Genomic DNA, 12,945 nt, shown 5'->3' with positions numbered 1-12,945 from the left:
GAATCGGGGGAGCTCTTCGTAGGTTGCTCGCCCAGACTTGCCTCACTTCCGCCGCCGCCACCTCCGTCCGCTCTTTTACTGCCGCCATGGCTCTCGCCGTTCTTCTTCTCTTCTTCTTCTTCTTCTTCTTCTTCTTCTTCTTCTTCTTCTCCTCCTCCTCCTCTTCTTCAGTCTCGTTCTCCGGTAGTGCACTCTGTTGAAAAGCCTGATGATTGGCTTTATAGGGCATCAGCGTGGAACGGGTTCTGCGGTAGTTCCGAAAGAAAGCCGTTTTGGTTCCGGAATTCCTGAGTTCAAGTGGCCGACGACAACGGTGGAGATGCGCAGAAGGTGGATTTCTGTTCGTCTTTGGCCTCCGTTGAGATTGCTTGGCCTTCCTTAGTTTACGGGCTCCTCCTTGGTCTCCACATCAGAGGACACGACCGATCTATCCCTCAGTTTACGGATGGAAGGACTCGTCGTCCACTCGTTGGTTGTTCCCGACATTCCCTATCGCCGAAGCCGATATTCCTGCTCGCCGGACTTACGAAAATGGTGGACTGCTCGCCGGATATTCCTGCTCTCTCTCGCACTTTCGCGCTCACTCTCACTCCCTCTCTTTTGTTTTATTTTTTCTCTCTCCCTCGCTCTTTCGCCCTCGCTGTTTCTCCCGCGAGCTTTGTCCTTCCCTCTCTTCTTCTGTCGCTTCTTTCTCCTTCTCCCTCTTTCTCGGTCGCTTCTTTCTCCTTCTCTCTCTTTCTCGCTCGCTTCTTTCTCCTTCTCTCTCTTTCTCGCTCGCTTCTTTCTCCTCCTCTCTCTTTCTCGCTCCTTCTTTCTCCTCCTCTCTCTTTCTCGCTCCTTCTTTCTCCTCCTCTCTCTTTCTCGCCTGCTTCTTTCTCCTTCTCTCTCTCTTTCTCGCTCCTTCTTTCTCCTTCTCTCTCTTTCTCGCTCGCTTCTTTCTCCTCCTCTCTCTTTCTCGCTCGCTTCTTTCTCCTCCTCTCTCTTTCTCGCTCGCTTCTTTCTCCTTCTCTCTCTTTCTCTCTCCCTTCTTTCTCCTCCTCTTTCTTTTTCCCTCGTTTTTCCTCCTTCTCTCTCTTTCTCGCTCGCTTCGTTCTCTCTCCTCGCTCTTTCCTCACTTTGGGTCTATTTCTCTTTGTCTTTCTCTCGCTCTCCGTTTCTCGCCCTCTCTCTCTGTCTCTCTCTGTTTCTCGCTCGCGCTCTGTTTCTCATCCTCTCTCTTTTTCTCTCTTCGTTTCTCGCTATCTTTCTGTTTCTCACTTTCTCTCTATTTCTCTCTTTATTTCTCTCTCATTGACTCTCTCTTTCGTTCTCTCTTTATCTCTTCTCTCGTTCTCTCTTTCTCTATCTCGATCTCTATCTCTGTCCTGCTCTTTTCTCTCCAATTTAGATTTCATGGTACTTCCGTACTTTTCGGATCGATGGAAGCCGCAGCCAGTTGAGGAGCAACGTAACAGGGGGATTTCTGTGTGCCGTCCTCATTGTGTTTAATCGCTAGTCTGGATTGCATGCTTCGATCCAGCTTGGACTGGGCGTAGGCGGAGATACGAGGCAGCGGGAGGAATGAAAGCAAGAGAAGAGATGAGAGAGAGCGGAAGAATGATAGAGAAAGCGGGTGGCGAGGGATAGAGAAAGAAGGAAGCAAAGGTAGACAGGAAAATGCAAGGAGGGAGAGTGATTCAGATCGAATGATACTGTGATAGATAGAGTGATAAGGTGAGAAATTGAGGAAGCGTTCCGAGCAAGAACAGAAGAAAACACTTTGTCTGGGGAGAAAGACAGTGCAAATTCTGCAAGAATTGAGCCCTCGTGGGAGAGTTTTGCTGGGAGAAGTTTTTTCTAGAGAAAAGTTGTCTAGAAGATTTCACGCTCTATCTCTTTTTCTCAACTCTCTCTCTGTCTCTCTCTCCTCCTCTCTCCCTCTCTCGCTCTCGCTCTCTCTTTTCTCTCTCGCTCTCCCTCGCTCTCTCTCTTGTTCTCCTTCGCTCTCTTTTCGTTTACTTTCTCCCTCTTTCCCTATCTTTCTCTCTCTTTCTCACTGTCTCTTTCTCTCTGTCTTTTCGTGTTATTCTTTATTTTCTTCTTATTCTTCTTGTTCTTCATTGTTGTTGTTCTTTTTCTATTTTTCGATTTCCGTTGTTGTTGTTGTTGTCGTTCTTCTGCATCTGCTTCTTCTTCTTTCTTCTATTGTTCTTCTTGCTCTATTGTTCTTCTTCATCTATTTTCCGCCGTCTTCTCTCTTTGTTGTCATTCCTCTTCTTTTTCTTCTGTTGTTGTTGTTCTTCTTCTATTTTTCGTCTTCTTCTATTATTGTTGTTGTTGCTCTTCTTCTTGTTCTATTGGTCTTCTTCTTCCATTATCATTTATTATCAATTGTACTTTTCCTTTTATGTCCAAACTTCATGAACGTTTGGCAATGAATAGTTGCAATATTTACTATGCCTCGAGCGCTCCCCCACCGACCTCTGGTTTGCCTGGCTCAACTTTTTGACATTTTTCCTTGTTGTTCCAGGGTCCCCTTTTTGGATTCTATGAAAAATTAAGTTTATTTACTGATGCAAGCTGAGGCAATATGGTTGAATTTTCATTTTGTTGGTGTAATACATAATTGTCGTCATGATATGAGGGACAAATGACAAAATCTTTGAAAAAGTATGTTGAATGTTTTTTTTTTCTTGTGCTGAGTCCCTTGAATATCGAAAAGATTCTTGAGGCTTTATTGGTAAGATGAATGTCAGATGTCATTCAAGTCGAAGTTCTTATTGTTTAACTGTGGTCATACGTAGGCATATTTCCATCGACTACATTTTGTAGTATACTCCTTAAATCCCTGATGGGGTATTATTTAATAGTAAAATAATGTTTTGAGTTCATATGATTGTCCTTTGGGAATTTTATTTCTTCTAATCCGGGGATAAATATTCTTAAAGAAACAAAATAAAAAGGCTAGCACCCAATCATTAATTTGCATAAATTTCATATTATTGATTATATTAAATATTTCTATTTGACTCGAGGAATGGGTTTGGTAAAGAATTTCAATTACTCACAAGTACTTCTTTGTATCTATTAAACAATGGAATAACTTGTGTTTTCTACACGAGATGATTTTGACTTTAGATTTTTTGGAAGAACTTTTCAAGATAAAATGAACACGGGAGCATGCGTTGTGAAGGAAACCACATATTGTGATTGTTCCAATAATACGTGGGTACATAAATCCACAAGTCGATGAATGACAATATTGAATTTGCATTTATTTTATTAAACCGCTAGTTATTTATAGAAATATAAATTATTGATTTTGCATTATAAATGATGTTGCAAACTTCTCATGACTTTTGTATTTTGATATTTCTAGGTTTTGTCGTACGACCATGGGAGTGTTCACTCAGTCAAATATCTCGAGTCTTCTATAATATTTTGGACCATGGGGTATTCTATATTCCTATTGAATACTTCATATCTAGTTTGACTCTGCTATAATATTCTATTTTCCCTATAGCTTTATAGACTTCTAGAAGTTCACTGGTTCCACTAGATGATTTTGATAGAAGCTTCCAAAAACGTCTTTGAAGAATGGACCTCACTAACCCTTGAGGCAAGCCAGGGCAAGAACAAAATGAAGAAGTTGCTTTCGGAGACATGTGGATCCATATAAGGCTATGTTCTTCTTATCATCTTTAACGTGTTTTGAACCTACTCCAGCATTCATTTTCCCTGCTATGAGTGGCATTTTTAATTGACCTAATCAAGAAAGGTATATTAACCCACTTTTTGGTATAGTTTTGCATCATCATGTTATTTGTGGACACTTGATCTTTGTTATATATAAAGTTTGGAAAGGTGTGAGTCAATGTCCCATTAGACTATTATCCGCAGTCAATTGTGGTGGCTATCTGCAGTGAAATTATGTCTTGAGGCTTGCTTACAATGAGTTACGATTCTTTTGGTTTTTCCGTCTTTAAATGGTCCTCTCTCTTTCCATATGCATTGTTCTCTCTTTCTCTCTCTTTATGATAACTTTATGTATTTATCTTACCTCCTCATCATCAGTTCTTCCCCTCTCTGCTCACCACTGTCTTTAATCTTCATTTTTCTCTATACCGCCTCTTTCTCTTTCAGTCTCTGTAATTATTTTCTCACCCGTGTTCATTCTCTCTGTTCCTAATCATCCTTATTGATGCAGCCTTAATACACAAACAATGAAGGAACAAGACTTTAATCTAAAAGCCTAGCTCTACTTGAAGTAGCCAAGTCTGGAATCAACAAAATTAGCTTTTTTCCACCCCTTGAGTCCACAAGGGGTTGGGCTAGAATCCGCAATCACTGAAGCACCGTATAGAAAGGAGAACACCCAGAGGGAAGAAACATGAATTTCAAGTAAAACAATACACTTCATTAATGAGCCTTCAAGGGTACATGAGGCCCTTCTACAGGCCCCGCCAGTTGAGGGGTCATCCATAATGACAGTATCCATTTAAGGATAACTCAAAAGATCGAGAAAAACAACTTGGATAGGCTAAAACAAAGGATCAACGGCCTGATAGCTAGATTCTGGGGCCTGTAGAATATGTCATGACATATTTGTGTGGCTCATGATTATCTGTAGCTTTGACAAGCTGGATCAGAGATACCCTGCAGATTATGGCTGAAGAAGATTTTATTAGAGGATTTTTCCACGAAAGAATTCATCAAAGGATCCAGTCTGAGAAAAATCTGCCAAAGGATTTTTGTGGGCCTGTATGTAGTTTTCTGCAGATCCTCATTCTTGGGCCACAAGTTAATGGGCCAAAAAAATGGGCTCTTGGCTCCATCTCATATATTTACATTCTCTCACTCTGATTTCCTTACTGTTCACTCTCATACGCACTCTCTCTGTCCATTTCATTCTTCCCGTCTGACTCCCCCGAAATATACCCTCTTCCTAATGTTATCTCCATCACGTCCCTCCCTCAATATATACTTCCTTTTATAGCTTTCTCTCTCGACCTTTCTCTCTCTCTCTCTTTATCTCTCTCTCTTTCTGTTTTTGCTCTCTCTCTCTCTTTCTGTTTTTGCTCTCTCTCTCTCTTTCTGTTTTTTCTCTCTCTCTCTTTCTGTTTTTCTCTCTCTATTTCCCTCTAACTCTCTTTATCTCTCTCTCTCTCCCTTGTTCTGTCTTTCTCTTTCTCTCTCACTCCCTCGCTCTCTCTTGTTCTGTCTTTCTCTCTCTTCTCTCTCACTCTCTCCTTCAGATACCTATGTCTTCTATACCTCTTGTTCTCTCCATATAATTTACGCTTTAAAATTTCATCTGACATCGCTTTGTAATACTATGTACATGAATACTAGTTTTATCCTCTCCATAGTGTTCCCTCTCGTGAATGAGCCCTGAGCCGATCTTGGATGTGTTCTCAAATTATGGATCTTATCAATTAAATAACTTAATATACGGATTTCTCCACTATGATTCAGATAAAATGGTGATATTTAGGTTTTGAACTGGCAATATCTGACGCTATAGGTCGTGTAAGAATTGTTTTCACTTGTATAAAAATCCATAATTAACTCTGGAGGTGAGATTATACGCACACTAAGTTATAATTTCATGGTATTTGAAACTAAAAAGGTATTGTCTCGGTGCCATATCGTCATTTATATCTATACTTATGACTCACCAATAATAATGATCTAGGAAAACATCAATAAAAGACATATCATTTTTTTACTTTAATGGCATAGGTCTAGGCTCGCATGCGGCATTAAGATATCACCATTCCATGCCACTATCACTATTGCAACTCATGGTTGACTCACAAAATAATATTTTCTTTCCTGATTGTGAAATCCTAAACATCAGATATCTTAAATGCGTTTACTACATCAAGATACGTAGCCTCTAAAAAAATTGAGCTACAGAACATAGAAATACTTATATATTCAATTCGGAGTAGAATGCTGGAGGTGGTATTGCACGACGCTCCGCCTAGACGTTGTACACTTCACGAAGATCCAAGACGACACTAGATGAGCGCAAACATCACACCTGCTCCATGCGTCGCCAATTCCAGGGTGATGGAACACGACGGTCAGATTTGGCAATTGGTGTCACGTCCGGAGGGTAAAACTCTAAAAGCGATGTTAACGTCGTGGAAAAAAAATGTATATGATTTTGAGAAAATATTGACAAGAAGTACGTCAATCGTCCACTGGCGCGAGACAGCTCAATCTGGACGGCACGTGATGGGTTTTGTGATGACCGAGCTCCCAATGATCCGCGAGATCAACTTGAAGACCAACGGAGCTGAGGACGAACGTCGGCAAAGGGTGTCCACACCGTCGACCTGTTCGAATGGTTCCAGTGCTGTCAAAGAAGATGTATCTATCAAACAGACGGGGGCTAGCTCTATAAAATGAATAAATCTCTCTCGTGGTAATGAGCAATTCGAAGTCAGCTTGAGGTCTCCAATGCGACGTGCATCGATATGACTATTGTATTCTTTTCTTTTGTGTCATGAGCGTGGACGATCGGATACGTGTGTAATTGAGATATTTTACGTCCACTCGACGCCTATAATAGTTTCTAAACACTCAACCTTTCATATATAAAACCCCCTAGGTGGTATCCCGGGCAAGGCTGGATAAATCTACGAGCACAACCCTTGAGTTGGTCGTACCCAGCACCATGTTTTTGCCAATAATAGAAAAAGGAGAGCTAAGCTAATGTGGACAACCAAATATTTTCGTTTTTATTTTTACGTAACATATCAATTTAGTAAAAAAAACCTGCATTCCTCAAGGGGATTTATCTATTTGATAAGTATAAAACGTGATTATTGTCGCAAAAAACATATTTTACAACTACTTTTGGTTGTACAATTTAATACTTCAAATAAAAGTTGTTAATAGAATACTAGTAACTGCATTCTTTTTATATAAAATATCTGGGAATGTGAAAAATACAAACTGTTGCTTATTGATACTTTTATTCTCTCACTATATTTTATTCCCGACACTCAATAACCGAAAATTATCCATATGGGCAGGGGAGTTAATCCGACAAAACGAGGGTACATTGAAGAAGTTGGACCATTCGTGTGTGAGTCCTAACAGCTAAAATTTACACAACTCACAAAATAGTCAGAGATTAGAAAATAAAAAATTTCTAAAATTAACTAAACCAGCTTCCTCCGAGTATATTATAATTGAAATGTAATTTTTTTGTGAATCAATGCTTGGAATAGTAATTTTTATAGTTCCAAGGCCTGAAAAATACGATAGAGAAATATAATTTAAACCATCTGTGGACGCAACCCATAATAAAAGACGAAGCCAAATACTGATAACCACTAACTTCCCAGTGAGATGCGTATGCTAGAAATGATGACATGTCAAGATCCAAATTAGAATGGTTTCCTGGTCCTGTTCAGCGACCACTATGTTTGTGCCAGGGATTACAGGTTGTTTCCACAAAGAATTTAAATGAAAATCTTCCTTATCTGTATTTTTAGATCTTGGAAGCACCCTATAATATTCTATTGAGCCTTGACTGGCAAAAATATATAAAAGACAAAGTCAACTGCCTATAAACATTTTCCAATTCGCCTTTGGTTAATTGACTATTTTAGCTAACCAAGGAGCTAATTCGGCCGAGTTCATCAAACAATCAAATGGTCTGAATACGTTGGAACAAGTTTATTTACTTAGGCCTCTCATCTACCAATAGTCCGTTCCATCTTTGTAAAGGGGCCTTCTGGGTTTTGTTCCAAAAAATGATAAATAGTGTGATTTGCACATTGAGTGTCACGTGGCTCCGTTCTTACATTCAACGAGAAAATGCTTCAAGTATTTGAATTGCAATCGAGGACCGTAAAGAGGGAACACCGCTTGGCACATAGGACAACTTACGCCAAGGTAAGTGTGATCCACGCTTTCTCGACTTACATATTCATTATTGTTTTGTATCTTATTACCCATCGGTAGACTAGGTTTTCTACATCTATTTGCCCCCACAGGCCCTGCTGCTCCCCGTTAGATATGTTGTTGATCGCCAACGATGGTACATCAGTACTGCTCGCCTCCTCTGGCTCTTATTGCCTTTCCTGTCTTTTTCCCCTCTTCCTCACTCGCCCTGTCCATCTTTTCCTCTCTTCTCTCCCTTCCTCTCTTTCTTCCATCCCCGTCGCTATCTCCTTCGTGCTCTCTATCCGATCTTTCACAACTTAGTTTCTCCATCCCTCTCTGCGTCTCTGTTCCCCTTGCTCTCTCAACGTTTTCTCCATCTATCTCTCTGTCCCTCTTTGCATTTCTCCCACCACTTTTGCTCTCTCCCTCTCTCCGTTTCTTTCTCCCTCTCTCTCTCTCTCTCTCTCTCTCTCTCTCTCTCTCTCTCTCTCTCTCTCTCTCTCTCTCTCTCTCTCTCTCTCTCTCTCGCTCTCTCTCTCTCTCTCTCTCTCTCTCTCGATCTCTCTCTTCCTCTCTCTCTCTCTCTCTCTCTCTCTCTCTCTCTCTCTCTCTCTCTCTGATTCACTGTATACCTTTCCTATGTTTCTTCCTCCTCAGACGCATTGTCACAAACTATCTCCTACATTTCTGTCTCGGTATCTGCATGCCTCTTTCCGACTCCTCTCTGTCTCACTCTTACTCTCTCTATCTCTACTGTCTCTCTTTTACTCACACCATTTCGCGACATCATTTTCTTCTCTCCGAGTTTTCATCGGTGAATCCCTCGCCGTCGCTCTCTTTCACTCTCTATCGTGCTCCACGGCTTAGGTCTGTTTGCCTGTCCGTCGCTCTCTATCTCTCTCTCCACTCCCACTCGCTATCTCCCAACCTATCTATCTAGGAATACCAGTCTCCGGATCGCTCTCTCCATATCCAGCTCCTGCCTTCCCACTTGCCCGCTTGCCCGCTGTCCTGGCCTCTCGATACATCAATCCTTGCTCGCTCTCGCTTCAGCTCTCCCGGTTGCCCGCCGCTCTTCATCTCTTCTCGCCCGCTCTATCTCTCCAGTCCTTGTGCTCGCTCGTTCTCTCTACCCATGTGTCCCCTCACTCGCAAGTTCTCCATCGTGCTCCACGGCCTGCTCTGTCTCCATCTCTTCCCAACCCGCGGTCTCTCTCAGTCTCTCTTTCGTTCCGGCTTGCCCAATCTCGGTCTCTAGACCTCTTTACGACCCTCGTTTTATCTCTCCGGATTGGTCTCTCTCTTTCTCTCTGTTTCTCTTTGAACCGCCATCTCTCCCGCTTACTCGCCCTCTCTCTTCCTCTCTTTCTCTCTCAATCTCACTCCCCGCTTCCGTGCCCCTCTCTTTCTCTCTCCTTTTTATCTTTAATCCTGCTTGCTCGCTCTCTTCCCGTGTTTTTCTACGGATGTGTCCTATGTCGGCAGATCGATTACCGGCGCATCAAATGAACGCCTGACGTTGCGAGTCAAGTGTGATACCTTCTAGACTATCCAACTATCCTTTTAGAAAATGCTTGTCAATGTGTCGGGAGTCGGGGATCTTCTTGTCTGATATCACGAAGGGCATAAAAAAAGGAAACACGTGAAATCATTGAGACCTCGTGGTATATATATTTACTCCGTGTTTCTCAAAGATTCACAGACAAAAAAAGACGCTTGTCCGCCCTTTAGAATTATCGTGTTGGCTTAAAATACACGGAGACAGACGGGCACTAGAGATTACATCGAGTCTTGGACTGCGAAGGACGTACCAGGACGGCCAAGCCAAAGACAGGGGACACGCTGCGAGCCCGCCCCCGCGCCAAGCCTTCATTGGCAATAAATATAAAAGATAAAGTCAACTACTTATAAACATTTGTCTTTGAGTAATAGACTATTTTAGCTACCCAAATGGGCTAATTAGGCCAAGTTCAATCCGTCTTTGCATTTCTCTCTCAACTTTTGCTCTATCCCTCTCTGCGTTTCTTTTTCGATTTCTCTCTCTCTCTCTCTGATTCACTGTATCCCTTCCTTTTTTTTCCTCCCTCAGACTCATTCTCACACACTATCTCCTACATTTCTCTCTCGGTATCTGTAGGCCTCTCTCCGACTCCTTCTCTGGCGGTCTCTCACTCTCCCCATCTCTACTGTCTCTCTCTTCCTCACACCCTTTCGCTCCATCATTTCCTCTCTCCGACTTTTCATCGGTGAATCCCACGCCGTCGCTTTCTTTCACTCCCTATCGTGCCCCCCGACTTTACGTATTTTGCCCGTCCGTCTCTCTCTACCTTTCTCTCTCTCTCCCCCTCCCACTCTATATCTCCCTACCTATCTATCTAGGAATACCGGTCTCTGGATCTCTCTCTCCGTATCTAGCTCTCCCGCTTACCCGCTTGCCCGCTCTCCTGCTCTCTCGAGACATAAATACTTGCTCGCTCTCTCTTCAGCTCTCCCGGTTGCCCGCCGTCTCTTCATCTCTCCTCGCCCGCTCTATCTCTCCATTCCTTGTGCTCGCTCGTTCTCCCTGCTCATGTGTCCCCCTCACGCGTTCCATCATTCTCTTGCTCGCTCTGTCTCCACCTCCTCCCAACGCGCTGTCTATCTCAGTCTCTCTTTCGTTCCGGGTTGCTCAGTCCCGGTCTCTAGACCTCTCTACGACCCTCGTTTCATTTCTCCCGCTTGGTCTCCCTCTCTCTCTCTCTCTGTGTTTCTCTTTCAACCTCGGTCTCCCGCTTACTTGCCATCTCTCTCCCTCTCTTTCTCCCCTCAACCTCCCTCCCCCGCCTCTCTCTCTCTATCTCTCTCACCCCCCCTCGCTCGCTCGCCCCCTCTCTTTCTCTCTCCCTTTCTATCTATAATCCTGCTTGCTCGCTCTCTTCCCGTGTTTTTCTACGGATGTGTCTTACATCGGCAGATCGATTACAGGCGAATCAAATGAACGCCGGTGGTTATATATAGAAAGTCAAGCGTGATATCTTCTAGAATATCCAACTATCCTTTCAGAAAATGCTTATATTCACTCCATGTTCCTTAAAGATTCACCGACAAAAAAGAGGCTTGTCCTGCTTCGAACTTTAAAATTCTCCTGTTTGCTAAAACTACCCGAAGACAGACGGACACTAGAGATTACATGGAGTCTTGGACTGGGAAGGACGTACGAGGACGGCCAAGCCAAAGACAGGGGACACGCTGCGAGCCCGCCCCCGTGCCGTGCGGAAGCCAGGGCTTGGAGAGGTAAACGAGGCGTTGGCCGATCTTCACAAACCGAGGAGGAGGCGGAGGAGAAGGAGGGGCGATCTTCTCCTCCTCGATCCCGAAGAGGACGCCGTGGAATTCGTCGTCGGTCTCGTCTTCGTCGAACTTGGACAACATACTCAGGTAGACGGCTCCCGTACGCAGGCTGTCTACTCCCGCCTGGTGCGCCGTCGTCCCGTCCCACCCGTCCAGCACCTCCACGCCCCAAAACTCGGACAGGCGCGACAGCCCGAGATGGAATCCGCCGATGAATCGGCTCAGGTGCTTCACATCGACGACGTCGCCGAGGCAGCACCCGACGAGGCGAGCGAACTCGGGCAGCGTCCGCGGCAGGGGCTTCCCCGTGAGAAGCTTCACCAGGTAAGCGACGTCGTACAGGCCGTGGTAGGTGACCCAGACAGGTTTCGGCATCCCCATCCATTGGTTCTTCCGGAGACGCTCGAGAGATCGCCGGAGTCGACGCCTTCACTTCTCGTCCTCGCAAAGTCGATTCGCTGTTCTTCAGCAGCTCCACCGACGCATCCCATCGCAGGTGCGACGGGAGGACAGGTCGAAGTCGTTGAAGTTGAACTGCCAGGTGCAGCGTCTGCCGTTCGGGTCGAAGAAGCGACACCCCGAGCTGGACGATGTGCATGCCGTCCACGTTGCGCCGGACGTCCTCGTAGCGCTCGCGGGACTCCGCCGAGAAGGGGGTGTGATGGACGAATCCGGGAAACTCGGTGTCGATGGCCGCGAAGGGGGCCAGCTCCACGGCTTTCATGAATCGGGGGAGCTCTTCGTAGAGGTTGCTCGCCCAGACTTGCCTCACTTCCGCCGCCGCCACCTCCGTCCGCTCTTTTACTGCCGCCATGGCTCTCGCCGTTCTTCTTCTCTTCTTCTTCTTCTTCTTCTTCTTCTTCTTCTTCTTCTTCTCCTCCTCCTCCTCTTCTTCAGTCTCGTTCTCCGGTAGTGCACTCTGTTGGAAAAGCCTGATGATTGGCTTTATAGGGCATCAGCGTGGAACGGGTTCTGCGGTGGTAGTTCCGAAAGAAAGCCGTTTTGGTTCCGGAATTCCCGAGTTCAAGTGGCCGACGACAACGGTGGAGATGCGCAGAAGGTGGATTTCTGTTCGTCTTTGGCCTCCGTTGAGATTGCTTGGGCCTTCCCTTAGTTTACGGGGCTCCCTCCCTTGGTCTCCACATCAGAGGACACGACCGATCTATCCCTCAGTTTACGGATGGAAGGACTCGTCGTCCACTCGTTGGTTGTTCCCGACATTCCCTATCGCCGAAGCCGATATTCCTGCTCGCCGGACTTACGAAAATGGTGGACTGCTCGCCGGATATTCCTGCTCTCTCTCGCACTTTCGCGCTCACTCTCACTCCCTCTCTTTTGTTTTCTTTTTTCTCTCTTTCCCTCGCTCTTTCGCCCTCGCTGTTTCTCCCGCGCGCTTTGTCCTTCTCTCTCTTTCTCGGTCGCTTCTTTCTCCTTCTCTCTCTTTCTCGGTCGCTTCTTTCTCCTTCTCTCTCTTTCTCGCTCGCTTCTTTCTCCTTCTCTCTCTTTCTCGCTCGCTTCTTTCTCCTTCTCTCTCTTTCTCGCTCCTTCTTTCTCCTCCTCTCTTTCTCGCTCCTTCTTTCTCCTCCTCTCTCTTTCTGCTCCTTCTTTCTCCTTCTCTCTCTTTCTCCTTCGCTTCTTTCTCCTTCTCTCTCTTTCTCGCTCGCTTCTTTCTCCTCCTCTCTCTTTCTCGCTCCTTCTTTCTCCTCCTCTCTCTCTCTTTCTCGCTCACTT

General features: G+C 44.9%; 1 protein-coding gene across 1 annotated transcript; it reads right to left on the bottom strand.

Moving 5' to 3' along the window:
• Positions 1–11,049: 11,049 nt before the first annotated feature.
• On the bottom strand, positions 11,050–12,028 carry LOC144709091 (putative CCR4-associated factor 1 homolog 6). Its single transcript, XM_078582495.1, has 2 exons — positions 11,648–12,028; positions 11,050–11,604 (listed from the first exon to the last, which is right to left on the bottom strand). Exons 1-2 carry the CDS (start codon positions 12,026–12,028, stop codon positions 11,050–11,052), a joined length of 936 nt encoding a protein of 311 aa, XP_078438621.1.
• Between the last annotated feature and the right edge of the window lie 917 nt (positions 12,029–12,945).

Source organism: Wolffia australiana, chromosome 11 (genome assembly GCF_029677425.1).
Source record: "Wolffia australiana isolate 7733 chromosome 11, ASM2967742v1".
NCBI lineage: Eukaryota > Viridiplantae > Streptophyta > Magnoliopsida > Alismatales > Araceae > Wolffia > Wolffia australiana.
This window is presented reverse-complemented; position numbering and strand designations above follow the sequence as displayed.

Bases quoted from the DNA above. Each gene is read 5' to 3' on its own strand.
- LOC144709091 (XM_078582495.1), bottom strand. From the start codon at position 12,028: ATGGCGGCAGTAAAAGAGCGGACGGAGGTGGCGGCGGCGGAAGTGAGG. The intron at 11,605-11,647 runs GTGAAGGCGTCG...CGTCTCCGGAAG, and splicing joins CGACTTTGCGAGGACGAGAA to AACCAATGGATGGGGATGCC.